Consider the following 18,085-nt stretch of genomic DNA (forward strand, 5'->3'; position numbering starts at 1 on the left):
AATGAACGAGTTTATCATCCGTACTTACTACACAATCACAAAACTCGAAACAAACATGGCAGCATACAGACAACAACTACACCATAGATTCACACAACAGTATCCTCACCTCACTGTCACCGAACAAAGGGTTGTTGATCAAAAAAGAACAATTATACACAACAACCTTATTCCACAAACAACACTTGAACTTATCAAACAACAGGTTGCTGATCAAATACATCAACAGACAGAAACATCTAACATTAATGAAGATCATGTAACCTGTCAGGATAATCCAGCAACAAGCATTGATAATAACACACATACAACAATTACCACTAATGATACTACAGACACTTCCTCATCCATCACTGATAACATAGACATGGATTTAGTTAATACGCTCTCACTTATATTTCAGGAAACACTCACTAAATATACAGGCACAGATCCCACACAACGACCACGAATACCAAAAATCAACACGTCAAAGGAAGTAGGAAAAACACTAAATTATGTAAACACTCACTTACTACCACACTACATTCATTCAATTTCTACACACGCAGACATTCATACATTAGTTTATGCTGGGGCAGTCACAGTAGTGACACACCATGGACTGAAAGTACAGTCACAGACAAATACACAGAAAACACAATACTATCACAAGCCTGCCTGGCAGAGAAGAATAGAAATACAAATAAATGACATTAGACAGCAATTAGGCAGGCTGACACAATACACTAAAAGCAACATAACACCCAAATTAAGGAAACAGCTCAAAAACATTTTCAAGAAAATAAAAACACACACAAAACATGAACATCACAACACACACATTACAGAATACATTGATACACTAAAACAAAAACTTGCTGCCAAAGCACGTAGACTCAAACGATACAAAACATGTACACTACGAAAACAACAAAATAAATTATTTACAAACAATGAAAAACTCTTTTACAGACAAATTAATAACAAAGCAAACACTGATACACTAGCACAGTGGCACACCAACAGAAGAAGAACTCACAACATATTGGTCTTCTCTTTGGTCCAGTGCTGTCACGCACAATGCTGAAGCAGGCTGGATTGAGGAGAGAGAACAAAAACTTACACAACATACCAACTATGCCCTGTGCTGAAATAAGCATACATGATTTCCAATACACTGTTAACAGAACACACAACTGGAAGACACCTGGTGTAGACAACATTCACAATTTCTGGTACAAAAAGTTTACATCACTGCACCAGGAACTAGCTAAACACCTAACACACATCATCATCAATCCACAAGACATGCCAAATTTTCTTACTCAGGGCATCACCTACATGAAACCTAAAAACAACAATACCACAGACCCCACACAATACAGACCAATTACATGTCTTCCAACACTCTACAAATTATTGACATCCTGTATTGCCAAACAAAATATACAAACATGTTGAAGAACACGACATTCTTACGGAACAACAAAAAGGTTGTCGTAGAAACCACAGGGGATGCAAAGAACAGTTACTCATAGATTCAGTCATTCTACGGCAAGCACACAGACAACACAGAAACATACACATGGCATATATAGACTACAGAAAAGCATTCGATAGTGTTCCACACAGTTGGCTGCTACATATCCTACACATGTACAAAATACATCCATCACTCATTGCATTCTTTCAAAACACTATGCAGCACTGGAGAACAACACTACATCTCAGGGTTAGTAACAGCTTCCATACAAACAAACCAAATTTTTATTAGGCGAGGAATTTTTCAAGGATATTCCTTGAGTCCTCTCTGGTTCTGCTTAGCCCTGAACCCATTATCCAACATGTTAAACAACACGCAATATGGTTACAATATCAGACACGAAAAAAACAACACAGTTTACACTGTCACATCTCATGTACATGGATGACATAAAACTTTATGCATCCACACAAAAACAACTTCATCAACTCCTACAAATCACACATTCATACACCAAGGACATACAAATGGAATTTGGCCTAGATAAATGCAAAACACTTCACATAGAAAAAGGAATCCTGAAGAAAGAAGATTTTGCACTTGGAAATGGAGACATTATTGAATCCATGGAAGAGGGCGAGTTCTACAAGTATTTAGGATTCCAACAGGCCAAACTAACAGAACATGCACAAATAAAGCAAAGATTAATTAAAGAATACCAAAGTAGGTTAAATGCTATTCTCAGAACACAGTTAAATGCAAAACACACAGTTAAAGCAATAAACACATATGTCATCCCAGTACTCACATATTCTTTTGGAGTTATACATTGGACTCACACAGATCTCGAGCAACTCCAAAGGAAAACAAGAACTACACTTACTAAGCATAAACAACATCATCCTAAATCTGCCACAGAAAGATTAACCCTTCCACGTAAAGATGGCGGACGTGGCCTGATTGACATAGTTAACCTTCACTACAAACAAATACAGTCATTGCGAGAGTTTTTCTACAAAAAACAAGAAACATCACAATTACATAAAGCAGTAACTCTAGCAGACTCGAATAACACACCATTAAACTTACACTCACATCATATGGACACAACATAACATATAAAAAGCATAGACACCATTAAGCAGTCGTGGGCTCGAAAGGCACTCCATGGCAGGCATCCTTATGATCTGGCCCATGATTTTGTTGACAAAACTGCGTCAAACAGCTGGTTAGCTCGGGGATGCCTCTTTGGGGAGACGGAAGGATTCATGATTGCCATACAGGATCAGGTCATAAATACTAAAAACTACAGAAAACACATACTCAAAGATGCAACACTCACAAATGACACATGCAGAAAATGTCACGTCATGCCAGAAACTATACAACACATCACCTCTGGTTGCAAGCTCTTGGCACAGACAGATTATTTACACAGACATAATCAAGTAGCAAATATAATACACCAAGAGCTTGCAAAGAAACACAAATTAGTAGACATCCACGAACCATACTACAAATACATTCCACAGACAGTATTGGAAAACAACACACACAAAATGTACTACGACAGAGCCATAATCACAGATAAAACAATTTACCACAACAGACCAGACATCACACTCATTGACAAACACAATAAAATCACATACATTATAGACATATCCATTCCAAACACTCACAATATACAAAACGCATGCACTGAAAAAATTAGCAAGTACACAGAACTCGCCCAGGAAATAAGGCATCTGTGGAGGATGGATAGGGTGCTTATTGTACCTGTTGTTCTCTCCTCTACAGGTGTCATACCACACACACTACACAAAAGCCTGGGCACATTGGAATTGAATAGAAACACATACATCACACTGCAGAAAGCCACTATATTGAATACATGTCATATTGTGAGAAAATTCCTGAATACAGACACACACACTGATACACTTCTTTAATTTCTGTTTTGGTTACTATGCCTTGACTTTGGTCCGGCATAGTACTTAGCCACCGGTGTTAACCGAGTATATCTAACTTAACCCAACATAATAATAATGTTTACTTAAAAAATTGTTGATATAATTTAACTTAGTGGAATTTTCACCAGTTTGTAGTTTGCAAACAGATATTGGTTTCAGAGTAATCAGAGTAACAAATGGTATTCTGAAGTAGTCATGTCATTTTTGGGCTGCAATTTGAAAAAATTGTAGACCTATAAATTCTTACTGTCATCCAGCTGTTCGTCTGTCTTAATCTCAAGAACAGTGTTAGATAAATGAAATTCAAGACCAGATATGGAAAGCTTAGGGGCATGAGGCTCCAATTAACTATATATTAACTTCTGAAGCAAACTGGAAGTCACATTAATTTTTAATTAAAAAATTTTTCCCTGAAAGGAGTTAGATAGCAATGGAGTCATGCCAGTCATCTAACAGAAAAGTATGATGTACAGTACAAAGGCAATACACTACAGTACTAATTTGAGGTGAAGAGCATATATTTTAAATTAAATAAATTAAAAATATGATTAAAAATTGCAGCCTGGCATTGTGACGACATCACAACTATAATTACCAATTATTTATTGTATTTGAATTTTCCAAAAAATTTTTGGACAAATATAAGGACTCAATAAATATAACATATTCTTTTCTTAACGTATTTGATTTTTTTTAGCTTTTAAATATGTATTGGTAATCGTTTTATTTGTTAGATTTGAACATTTCTTAAGTCGTCAATATTTTGTTTGTTTGGGGTTTATTAAGTGTTTTTTTTTAAAGAATGATCCTCATCATCACGAAACTTAATTTGCTCAAATATAATATGATATAATAATCTGCACTTAATCTATTCATTCTTGTCCAACTCACACTATAATAACCAAAAACTTTTTACCTTTACACTGGAGAAATTTTTATAAATCTAAAGCTGAACAATAGAACTAACTGATGAGAGCTCATTAATAGATCTGAGAAACATTTTGTGTATGTTAAAATAAAAATTATTCCAGTATAAAGGTGAAAGTTTTTGTTAATCCACACTTATTCAAGTTTAATAATCTGGTTAGAAATTTTTTATAAGGTATAAACTAAACTAAACTAAACTGTTGCTTATGGTAATGAAGACACGTTCTAATATTTACTGTTTATTCAATATTCTTTCAATGAGTATAACAGTAATGGAAATATTTAAAGTTTTCAGTAATGTCTTTCTTCATAAATTAAATTTTAAAATAATAAATATACTGTACTGTACATTTGAAAAATATGACAATAATCTTTTTTTAATAATTTTTAGGAAATTTAAGCCAGTAATTCAGAACATTTGTACAGATAATCGCTGTGATGTTCATTCAATGGTATTAGGTATCAGAGATGAAAAAGAAGGTTGGATAGATATTTATGCTCCAGGTGGTATTGCTTGTGACGACGATGGTGATTTATGGAGTCTTATGGTAATTTTCATATATATTATAATTAATTCAAAAATTTCAAAAATTAAATTAATAAAAAAAAATTACATTAAAAGAATAAAATTTATACTTATTGTACTGTGTTGTATTTATAAAAAAATTTTTTTAATCATTATTATCGTCGTTAAGGATTTGCAATTAGTTAACATACTTTATAATGTTATCAAAAATCTAAGTCTAAATTAAAAGTTTTGTTTATATTTTGTTAAGACTTAATTTAGGACAGAGGGCCTTAAAATATTTTATATTAATTAATAATTCATTTATTATAAAATTGGTATGAAAGTTGCTTTAATTGTAAATTTCATAAAAAATTCAAGTTTTTGTCTTACATTTTGGTATATATATGCTTACCTCACTAATATGGTGAGTCAGATTCCAGATCACTGATGTGATATTTTCTTTATAGTAAAGTGCATCACAGTCTTTTTTCACTTGCCAATGAATCTAGAAACATAAATGATAGTGTAAATATTTAGATAAGTACTATTTCACACTTAAGTAAAAAAAAAAAAATTCTGAAGATTTCTTTGAGTGCCAAAAATAATACACAAGAATATAATTCAATTATTTCATATTAATGAAGTGCCTTAAAGTGAGGTATGCCTATATAATTACTATATTTTATTTCAATAAAAACTCTTGCATTTTTAAAGAATATTCTATTAACTTTTTGCAATCAAAACAAAAATAATTTAATTTTGGAAGAAATTTGCATCAGAGAGATTTAAAAGTTGATATAAAATCGATGAAACTTGTTTTATAGAAATGAAATAAATTTATATATATTTTGTGAAATATATTGCATGCTCTGTAAAATAGAAAAGGATTCGAATAAAACGTTATACTTCTTTAAAAATTTGAAAGTTATTCAAAGTTAAGCTGTAAAATTTAAGGGAAACAAGAATATTTAATTTAGAATTTTAAAGAAAATTAATGTATTTTATATAAAATAATAATAATTTGTCATTTCAGTTGAAAATGCTGTTATCTTGTTGTTGTCGAAAGAAATGTTTTCTACAATCAATGATAAAATCGTTAGAAGCGTCGGTGGAACCGTTTTGCAGCTTTTTATTACGGGCTTTAAGAGATGATGAAACTTGTCAGCAAGCTCTATGTGCCATGTTAGAATTAGAGGTAATTGAAGATAAGGACTTGCAGTTACAAATTATAATAACACTTCAAAGTACAGCAAGTGGAAAAGAACATTATAGAGCTCTTTCTCAGCGTCAAAGGCATCTGAAAGAATTGGTAATTAAATTTAATGTTACATCTTAATATGGCTTTAACAAATTTAATGTTAAAACATTATCTATTTAAAATACAGCAACAAAAAGGAGGTCCAAAAAAATTAAGTTTTCTTCCAAAATCAACTGTAAGTAAAAATGTTTTATTAGACTATGTGTAATGCTACTATTGTTGATATTATACATTTAGAAATATTCTTGACAAAATTAAAGTAGAAAATTCAAATAATAACTTTTATGTACTTTATTTAAGTATTTTTGTGTACAAGGGAAGGTCCAAAAGTTACTGATCTCACATAGTTATACATGCCCAAATACATCAGAACTTGTTAATTATGGATTAAGAAAATGTGAATCATTATTTTGTGACATTAAATTCTTTTGAATGTAATCAGAAATTATTTGATATCAGTTAAAATAGTCTGCAATGCAACATTATATGAAAATGTTCAGAATTGTTGTGGTGAGGAAAGTGGTTTTTAATCTATTGTAAATTGAGATGAAACTATGATTTTATATTATGATCCTTTAGCAAAAAGAGATTGATAGAATGATACTTCCTTAGAGTGTAGATCTGATTTCAAGTGACTACTGTCTCATTTCAATGTTGAGACCTGATTTAAGAAGAAAAATTCTTACAATAAAGTAGTAGTGAACTCTGCCATTTCACACTATTCAGTTCAAAAATTAGAACTATTACCAAGCTAGTTTCGAGATATTTTGTTTTTTAAAAAGACATAAAAAGCATTCATAAATAGAGAGAATACACTAAAAAAATGATAAAAATTCAAGAAATAATAATAATCTTTATCATCAATCTAATATTATTTTCGTCTACTAGTACATATTTTCTATTATCAGGACTTATTAGACTAGTTTTAAGGATTCTGCAACACAGTTTCACAGATCATAATATTAGAATAAATTAAGAACATTGAGGCATATTAATTTAATGAATTTTTTAATAATATATATAGCCGAAATTCTGGTGAATCAGAGAATGCAAAGAACAGGAAACATGGAGAAAGAAATACAGGTATATGAAATAAAATACATTTCTGATCTGTGAAACTGTGTTGCAGAATCCTTAAAACCAGTCTAATAAGTCCTGATAATAGAAAATACGTACTAGTAGATGAAAATATTAGATTAAATTAAGGACATTGATGATAAATTAATATGCTTCAATCTATTTAGGCCAGATACTTTTGAGCCTTCCTTCATACTTATAAAAAACCATAGTTAAAAAATCTTAAAATTCTAATATGTAACTGGGTAAAAGATTATAAACAAACACTACTGATATCTACTTACTGTAGATGCAATATTTACATGCTGTTATATCATTTATGCTAGTTATACAAACTAGCATAAATGAGGCTGTCCTCATTTATGCTAGTTTGATTTAGGCCAATTGACAATAATGCTAGTTTTAAACTTTCCCAAAAATATGGAAAAAGTTTTTGAGATAATGTGTAGATTATTTTTGCAAATGCTAAATACAAATATTTTTTAACACTTGATGGTAGTGCTAGTAGCTACTTTCTGTCAATACTATTAATAGTGACTCTGCAGTATCGGTTTGTTGTTATTCTAAAGTGTTTAAAATGGTGAATATCATGTGAATAATAAAGTGATGTTAATGTGTAATAATAAAATTTTAAAAAAAGAAATTAGTGAATCTAGTCAAAAATTACATGAATTTATAACTTTAGAAGATAATAATTGCTGACATCCTTAAATGATTTCTTGCTAATGCCAACTCATTTATTGAAGAGTGTTGCTAAATGAACCTTGACTGGCAGTAAACTGACTGTAAGGAGGAATTTAAATGAAGTCTTAGCATCTTATTACTAAATTTTTGTGGAGAGAAAAAGAAAGAGAAGGCAAACAATTTTAGATTTGTGTTTTATGAAAGTGCATGATCCTCAGTCATCAAACAAACAGCCCTCAACCAGAGCCATCATTGCAGAACTGAAGTTGTGTGTATAGATTCTGTATAAGGTAGTACGGTGTTGGCATAAAAATTGCATTGCTATTTTCAGTTATAGATAGCTAAGTTACAATTTCTGTATTATTATTATTATTATTTTTATATCAGTAAAAGTTTTGATACTAAAGATGTATAATTTTTTTCGATTAAAATATGTATTAATTTGTGGATGCTTGAAATGCTTTCCTATTTATTCTATAATAAAATGAATTTATTTTGCACTGATTTTGTTTATGCTACATCCTCTTCACATCATTGGCATAAAATGGGGGCAGCCTGTATCTGAACACTAACAAAGATCATATTAATGCATAATAGCATATAATTGTAATATCTTATTGCAAATTCTGATATAGTAGTAATATTTATTTCATCTGTCTAATATTTTCATTCATTTTTTTGAAATATATATGTTACTGTGAAAGACCGATATCTGGCAAATGTCGAGATTCTCTGGTGAATGTCAGTATTCACACAGTTGTTTCGTGTATGTACGAAATATTTGCTAAATATCATTATTTCTCACTTACACTGGCAAATGTCGACATTCGGCATGCACTGGTGGTGAATGTTGAATAAAAATATTTTTCTTGCGTTAAGTCAAAAATGCAACTTTTTAATATATGATATATGTCAAAATAGGAGAAAGCTTAAGTAACAGCACATGTAAATAAGCTGTTGAAACTAAGACAAACAGTACAGTATATTCTTAATCAGAAAAGAAAAATAATACCAATAATAAACTTACACATAAATTATGAGATTAACATCATACAATCTTATTTATTGCAACAACTTAAACTGTTATGACACTTTGAATTGCACAAGACTCCTTTGCTTTTACAACTGCATTTAGTCGTGGAACACTTCTTTTTGCAATTAGAGCAAGTATAGCCTTCCCTTCCACTTCTCGAATTAGTTGCAGCTACTTCTCTCGGAGAAATCTTACCTTCCTAATCTAATCTAACCTAACATTGCATGCACCAACAAACCTTGCTCAAGACTGACAAACAGCAGTGTTCAACAGTATAACAAAAACAGATGCCACTTTTTGTTTTGACCTCCACCAAAGCTTATCTGTGCTTGTCGACATACACCGGCGATTGTTCGAGTGTATAATAATACAACCAAATATTCAGTCTTTCACCGATGTATTTTGTGTGTGTCGACATTTTCTAATTTTGGTCTTTTGTGGTAATGTATACACATGAAACTTTGAAAATGTAAATTTCTTTTGATACAGAAGGAAAGAATGCTATTGTTACAAAGCTTATAAACATGTCTTTTGCTTATTAATGTGAACATGATATGAACTCTAGGAATTTGTATAGTTAAGAAAATTATTCTATACACATTAGAATTTGTAGAGAAATGTTCATATTTATGTGCTGCTAAGTAAAAAGTATGGCTATAAGCAGTGATAATGGTAAATTCACTGTTTGAATTTTTTGTACATGCATAGCACGCAAATGTAAATGAGTAGTAATATTAAACAGATGGCAATAAATATTACTGAAATAATAGAATTACAATTTGTTTTCAGCACATTAAAAGGACTCTTTGTAAGTTATTTTACTCATTTTAAGCAATGGTGTTGCTTAAAATAGTATTATAAATTTTTTGACAAATTAAATAATTCAAGAATTTTGTATTTTAGGATGCAGATGTAGCCAAATTTCTAAGTTGTGGTTCTTTTGGAAATCTTGAATGTCTTTCATTAGCATTTACTCAAGTGACTAGTGCCTGTGCTGAACAATTAATTAAATTACCTTCATTAAGATGTCTGAATTTATGGTCAACTCAGGTATTTTATACAGTATTTTCAATTAATTAAATACAGTAGCAATTACTAGAACTTGTAATTTCTAGTGCTAATATATTTATTCTTGAAATATCTGTAAATATCAAAATTATTATTTTTTTCTTCACAAACTGAATAAAAGAATCAAAATTAATTTTAAATAGAGTAAATTAATAGAAATTTATAATTTTTTTAGAAATTACTGAAAATTTTTAAATTTCACTTAAATATATCATATAATAGTCATATCTGATAGTAAATTATATATTATTATATTAATGTGATGATTATTATCTTATTGCATTAATTATCAGATGGTTAATTTGATCAAATACACAGTCAAACCTGTTTTTATGCGGTGGATAGGGACCGCATTAAAAAAAAATCGCACGAAACTTCACGAGTGGCTATAAAAAAATAGTTTTCGCAACACAATTAAAAAAATATTCTTTTTATGCGGTCAATAGGGACCACATAAAAAAAAGTCTCACATAGAAAATAACTCAAAACCGTACAAAATAGAATTTATTGACAACAGATGTCAGCACTTGACTGCATCGCTCGTCTATCGTCTGTTTTACATATTTTTGTCCAGGTTGTGTTTTGTTGACTTAAAAAATAAATTATTTCATTTTTCGCATATTCATGCAATAATATTACTATAATAAGTTTATTTATGCTATAATAAGTTTATTTAGCTATAATAAGTCAACGTGAGACATGACAAAACGCACGAGACTAGTCGCCAACTATACTGCACAAATAAAAATTTGCACAAAAAAACCGCACAAATAAAAAATTGCATTAAAAAATCGCACAAAAAAAGACCGCATAAAAACAGGTTTGACTGTATTATTAATTTTATTAAATAATATGTTTAAATATTAATTTTCTTGTATATTTATATATAATCAAATTTGGTAATTACAAAACATTTCTTGTATATTTTTATAAAATATTATGAAAAAAAGGTTAACAGTTTAAACAATTTCGAGATTTTCATCCGATGGTAATTACCATATTTACTTGCATATAGGATGAGGTGTGACTTTAAAGATCAAAATAAAGAAAATTAGATTTATTAATACAATTCTAATTTTATTTCGTTTAATCACAAGTAAAATATCAAATGAATGTAAATGCACACATTGTTTTGCAAAATTACTGGCATTTTAAACTTTAAGGAAAATACATATATACGTAGTCTTGCATTTTTATTAGTGATATTTTTTCCGTTTGTGGGGGTTAAAGAATCTGTCCAATGTCGATTGCTTTTCTCTCTAGGATTTTTCAGAAGCAATTAATAGCATTGTAGTTGTAGAGATCTCCAAGCCTATTAACCTCACCTTGGTTTGGATGCTATTCTAAGACCATTGACCATTGTTCTGACATCCTCCCACTTCTTCAAAAGATCTTTAATAGCAGATATCAGCATTAATCCTCTTTTTCAGAAGAAAACATATCTTGCCGAGTTTCTTGGTGTTCTTCTGTCGTCAGATCCACTTCAGGTTCCATTATGAGCTCTTCAATGTTCTTTATTTCTCAGATGTGATTTTTGTTACTCCTTAAGCTGCTTGAGTCTTCTTGATTATACTGTATCTTTCTTAGATAAGATTGAATTGCAGCCTACTGTATACCTGTATAAGCCATAGTGCCCAGCAACATCAGACGACATCTGCCCACTCTCTCTACTTTTGCTATTATACTCTCACCTTTTGAAAATAAAAACCAACACAAAACTTAACGAGTACTGCTTGACAGTCTTGCAAATACTATAAAAGAATTTTCTGTCAGAGAAATAAAGGTCAGGAATTACAAAGGAGAGTTTCAAAGTTCAGAGAAATACTATCCGATCAATATATTCTGGGTTGAGCATCGATGTTGACATCTCCTGTGCTCTGAAAAGTTTCAAATTGTTGCCCAAAGACAAGGGAAGATCAATCGGTATTCGTTATTTTACTTCGCTTCTTCTTGTGTTTGTTTTGTGAGGTGTTCGTTATCCGAACGTGTATTCATTGTCCGAACATAAAAATCTTTCGCGAAAGTGTTCGTTATCCAGTTTTTTGTTAACTGATCACCCACTGTATATATCATATTATTTCTGCTAATGAAAATTTCATAATTGAAAATTTTTATTTTTCTCAGTTAAATTTATTTAAATATAATGCCATTAACCACAATGACTACATTGTTCTGCCTGTGATTTTAGCAGGAATTGTTAAAAACAAACGCAAACATTTATGACCAAAACAGTTTTAAACCTATAATTTCAAAGGATTAATTTAACAAATTTAAAAATAATTTAGTCTATTCCTCAGCCATATAATGAGATAAATTATCTGTGGATACTACATAAAAGTTTTTGATATTATTATCAAAAACTTTTAACACTTTAAATATACATGAAAAATTGTGTTCTATAAGTTAAACTATTATCCTTATTACATTTTACTGTAATTATTAATTTAATTTTGAATTTTTAGTTTGGTGATTCAGGATTACAGTTAATATCTGAACATTTACACCAACTTCAAGTTCTGAATTTATGTGAAACACCTGTTACAGATAAAGGTTTAATTTCATTATCAGGTAAACACAACATTATTTTAGAAATATTAATATATTAATATATAAGATAATCAAAAGAAGGTAAACAAAATCATTTTAATAGAAGTACAGTGTGATTTATTTAATATAATTTATCCATTTATAAACTCTTATCTTGTTAAATTTTAGAACATTGAATTTACTGAGAAACATATTGGAATTCAATTTTGTTTTAAAATTAATCAAACAATAAATTAATATAAGAAGACTGCGTAATGACTTAACATTCTCCTGATTTTTTTGAAGTAATGTTTATATTACCTATTGCAAATTTCTTTAATAAAACAAGTAGAGAAATGCTGATATCTTGTATAATTTTCTGTTTTAATCTATAATTTATTCCTTACTTAAATTTGACATTGCAAAAAATAAATGTGATAGCATAAGCAAAGAATAAGTTTATATCATAAATTTAGTTTATAAAGAAAAATTGTAATATAATGATAAACATGTATGAAAAATAAAACTATATTTTTTAGTGTAACATTATACAATAGTATTATTGCAACAGTGACAAAGATGAACTACTGAAGAATAGTTAAATAAAGTTTCATTTTTATACTTTTTTACAATTGTTTTCTCAAAAATTTGATAGACAATTTAGATTCTTATCATTTATCCAGTAGCATTTTTTATTATTTTTGATTAATATTTATTTATTATAATCTTTAAATTGTTTTGAAATGAATTTATTTTACTTTTGTTTTAGCAATGAAAGGTTTAAGAAAACTCAATCTGAATAGCACAGGTTTATCAGCACACACATTTGAAGGATTGAAGGTTAGTACATAATATCTTTAAATTAATTTTTTTAAATTAATTATTACTTTTGACAAATTTTTGAAATGCGCTAACTACTGTATGAATAATAACTAAGGTTTAAAATTAATGTTTAGTTACATTAAAAATGTTTTATATTTTCTGAAATGTGAATTTCAGAATTTATTAATATGAAAAAATATATATATCATAGAATCTTATAAAGGTTTTTTTAAATTTATTTTAGCAAAATCTACCATTGTTAGAGGAATACGATATATGTTACACAGATGCCTGGTGATGAAATAAACAAATATTCTGTTTTTAATTAAGACTGCAAGTATATTCATTAGCTGCTACAGTTTAATTGACTGACAACATTCCTTTTTTGTGTCATCTCATCTCATTGACAAAAGTTTAACATTTCTATAAATATTTATCATATTCATCTTCATTGACTTGCTGGACAAGTGACTGAAAAAAAAAATTCATCTAAGACATGATTTTTTTCATTAATAAAAGCATATCCAGTCAACTCTATCTGAGATACATATTGTAGAATTGAAGACTTCATAACAGAAGTATATTGTTAAATCCTTATAAATTATAAAAAAATCTTCTTTACTGTAAAGTTTCATATGAATTTGTTATTCTAGTTATTATTATTAATGTTAAAAATTATATTTATTATTATTTTTATTTTTATTTAAAAGCACTTGTAATAACCAGATGAATTTGTCATATGAAAGTCAGTTTTAAGTTAATGAATATCTGAATATAATTTAAAACAAAGAATAATATATAAGCATTTATTTTTATGAATAGTTTTCTTTTTTTTTTTTCTATAGAATAAGCATATCATGTTCATTTATAAATGTAATATTTATAAAAATCAAATTAGTGTAATATCATCATTTTGAAATATATCTAGTCATTATTCTGCATTTAAATTTTAAACATATTTAAAATTTCATTCTTTAGATGTTTAAGGAGACAACTTTTTATTTTCATAAATATTTATTTTAACTTTAGTTTCACTTGGTTTTTGTGTTTCAATATTAGGCTTTTCAGTCTTGGTTGAAGGTCAATCATAAACAAAAACATATTAGTAAATTGATAGAATAAATTGAAAATTTTAAGCATATGAATATATAAAATTAGGTTTTAAAATGTGTATGAAAATAAGAAATGAATCATCATAGATAAATTTTCTACTTGTAAAATTATTATTTGATCTGTATAAATCATGATAAATATATATTGTGTGTGGAAAAAGATAAATGTTAATTATTAAAAATTGTTATGTAGATACAGTGCTATGATAAACTTTAATCAAATATTACAGACAAGTGAATCGAAATGTATAAAATCATTCAGTTAATATTATATCTGTCACTTAATCTAAATTTCTTTCAAGCTGTTATCATATTAAAATTATATAGAAATTAAGCTACGAATTAAAAATTAGGAATATGGTTTTTATGAACAATGAATGCAGAATAACAACTCCCGTGAGACATTTATTAACTACTTACTCTTAATACTAAGTGCCTCATTGAATTCAAGAGTACCATTAGATTATTACTACACTGTAAATATATAAATATCATATATACACACATTACACACATTTAATATTATAAATCAATATCAGTGAAATCATTGTAACATAATGGGCATAATTATAAATGTATTTATAATTTTTATTTCTTTTCAACTTAATTATTAGTCCAATAATTATCAGCATCATCATTAAAAATAATGAAATTAGATAAATTGTAATATATATTAGTTTTAGAATCTTATATATTATTTTACACTGCCAAATATAAATATTTCTATAAATAACAAGATTCAAATAGTAGAAGAAAATTAATATTTTATTTATAATTGATACAATAATAAAGGCCAGAACATAGAAAACTTTTAAAATATGTTTTATAATAAAATATTATTGATAATCAGAGAAATAAATTCAGTAATTTAAAATAACAACTTTCACTAAAAAAAGGTGTCCCCATAAATTTTAATTTATCAACAGATACATATATAAATAAATAAATATATATATATTTATTTATTTATATATGTATATATCTGTTGATATAGAAATTTGTTTACAAAACTGTAGTTGAGAAAAGAGGCAAAAGAGGCTGATCTATCCAGGCTCTGTACCACGATTTTGATGACCCCGCATTGGTACTCCTGTTTGAATTATTTATAAACTTTAAAATACGTTTACACAACTTTAATATATCTGTTTTATTATTTTTATTTTTCTTCTTTTAAACATTTTAGCAGTCTCTCTCACTCTGCATTCAAGGCAGTTATCTCGTTGCCTCTCCTGTTGAGCCAGCCGAGGAAAAAATATACAACATTGGTTTTAAAATACTAATGCACAAAAAGTCAAACCCATTGGTAAAACACACAATGCTAAAACCCTAATAACAAAATTGAAAATGAAGCTAATCAAAATGGCCAGTCTAGTAGTTCTAGTATTAAATAGACAAAGATAATTTTATAAATATTCCTCCTATACAAGTTTAATATGAATTAAATTTTTAGAATGTATTCAAGATAAATTAAGTGTTATTTATTTCTTTACTGGAATCACAAAGTATATCCATTAACAAACACAAATGAGCAAAATCAGTTTTACTGTGCAAGTTTGACATTTATTTGCTCAGTTCTTCCATTTGGTTGGCACCCTCGTCGGTGTGGCATTCTCTAGGATTAACCAAAACGTAAAACCAGAGAATGCTGTATTGACGAAGCTGTCGACCAAAACACGTCTAATGAAGAATTGAGCAAATAAATGGCAAATTTATATAATAAAAATGATCTTGATCGTTTATGAACTGTCTGAAAAGCCTTACATTGAAAAGATTTTTTTTTTAAATGATAAATAAAATGGTTAAAATTTAAAAATATAAAGCAAGTTTTATTTTGAACTCTTTTCTGAGATAACAGATTTCAAATCTTGATTATGGAATAATAATAATAATAAATAAGCTAAAAATAATTATTCTAAACAAAATTTGAAATTTTAAAATGTGTCTGTCTGTCTGGTTATTACAATTTTTCAATATTATTTTTCACCATCTAAAGAATTTTTTCTTTATACTTTACATTACATTTATTTCTTAAAATTATCATCATTTTGTTACAAAAATTATGAACCAAAATCTCTTAAAATTCAATTTGTTAACTAATAATTTTACATCACATAATTGGCACAACAGGATAATTTATTAAGTAGATATTTAATTATTTATTATTTATTTTAAACCAAATGTGCCCAATAATGCCAAATAATTCTTGAAAAATCTTATTGTAATTAATGAAAAATTTGATACTGTTTGATATAATTTTAAAAAATTTCAAGTTATTTGCTAATATGAAAGAAAAAAAGATCTAATATATATATATATATATATATATATATATATATATATATATAATATAAAAAGGAAAAGGTTTACTTTCTAAATTTTAAAAATATTTAAAATTAAATGTGCCACAGTGAATATTTTCGTTCACGAGATTCAATCATAACATTTTTAAAATATCATCTAAGCACAATGTTCTATCCATAAAATAATTCATCGACAAACTTTTTTAACTTTATCTCATAAACGACAACATAAGTTATTACCTTGTTATATTTTCAGCATTAAAAGAAGTACACTTGCTGTTATCATTCAGCATGAGCACTCATTAAACTCTGTACAGTATCTTTTTGATACTTAACAATTTTCTTAAACTGTTACAAGTAAAATTGATAAGAAAAAAAAAATATGTAAAACCGACATTATCTTCAGTAACAGAAGACTTCCAGTTATTTCTATGAAGTGTTGAGCATGTGATGTATAGATGTATATTTTGGCCTCACTACTGTTTATTTTATAAATCCAAGTGTACCTCACACCTTTCTTTTTAGTTTTATTTATATTTAAGAAAGTATCTTTTAGAAGAAATCTTAATATTCTAAGAGTATTAACAAATTAATTTATAAATCGATACATAAAATATTTGCATGGATTTATAAATTAAGTTGCAAAATTTTTTTTAGTAAGAACATAATATTAAACAATATAATAGTCATTTTTTGGATCGAGGCTAAATTTAGGCACGTTTAAAGTTTGTTATACTAGTAATAATACGATTGTTCGGAGTCCCGTACGTATTAGTTATATTTAAAGTCCTACGGTATTATTTGGTCGGCCGTAATTTCCACGGTACTATTAAGTCGAAAATATTTGATTTTTCTTCGTCAAAAATTACACGATAAGTTTTTTTTTAAAAACTGTATTTAATCAATGTCTTACCAATAGGGAACAGTATAAAAATTTTAATTTAAGAGACATGTTTCTATTGTTTTTATTACATTTACTGGTAAATGTTTGAAGTCAAAGATGTATTGTATATTTCTCTCCTATAAATAAAACATCACTATTGCTCAAAATGTTCATTTTATTTATTAAAAGAAAAATGTAAATAACTATTTTTTTTTTTTTTCTTTTAATAAACAATTTAATTATGTTTAAAATAGAATTAAACGAAGTAGAAGTTGATAACATTGATTCTAAGATTATAATAATTATTATTTGTAATTAAAAATCTTAGTAGTTTTGTATTTATTGATATATAAACATATAAATCATTATATTGATTATATACATTTTGTTCTCATATAATATTAATATAAATATTAAATATAGCATTTTATTAAAGATTATTATAAAAT

General features: G+C 27.7%; 1 protein-coding gene across 1 annotated transcript in view; it reads left to right on the forward strand.

Annotated features, from left to right (window-relative positions):
- LOC136971598 (C-Maf-inducing protein-like) overlaps positions 1 to 14,692 on the forward strand; it is a 52,021-nt gene extending 37,329 nt beyond the window's left edge. Inside the window, exons 13-19 of the mRNA XM_067266064.1 lie at positions 4,757 to 4,913; positions 5,907 to 6,182; positions 6,259 to 6,306; positions 9,829 to 9,975; positions 12,456 to 12,561; positions 13,289 to 13,359; positions 13,586 to 14,692. Coding sequence (XP_067122165.1) covers positions 4,757 to 4,913; positions 5,907 to 6,182; positions 6,259 to 6,306; positions 9,829 to 9,975; positions 12,456 to 12,561; positions 13,289 to 13,359; positions 13,586 to 13,639 — 859 coding nt within the window. The 3' untranslated portion in view covers positions 13,640 to 14,692. The remainder of the gene's footprint in view (positions 1 to 4,756; positions 4,914 to 5,906; positions 6,183 to 6,258; positions 6,307 to 9,828; positions 9,976 to 12,455; positions 12,562 to 13,288; positions 13,360 to 13,585) is intronic.
- The last annotated feature ends 3,393 nt before the right edge of the window (positions 14,693 to 18,085 follow it).

This window comes from Centruroides vittatus, unplaced genomic scaffold (genome assembly GCF_030686945.1).
Source record: "Centruroides vittatus isolate TY-2023 unplaced genomic scaffold, ASM3068694v2 contig_2634, whole genome shotgun sequence".
NCBI classification, from domain to species: domain Eukaryota; kingdom Metazoa; phylum Arthropoda; class Arachnida; order Scorpiones; family Buthidae; genus Centruroides; species Centruroides vittatus.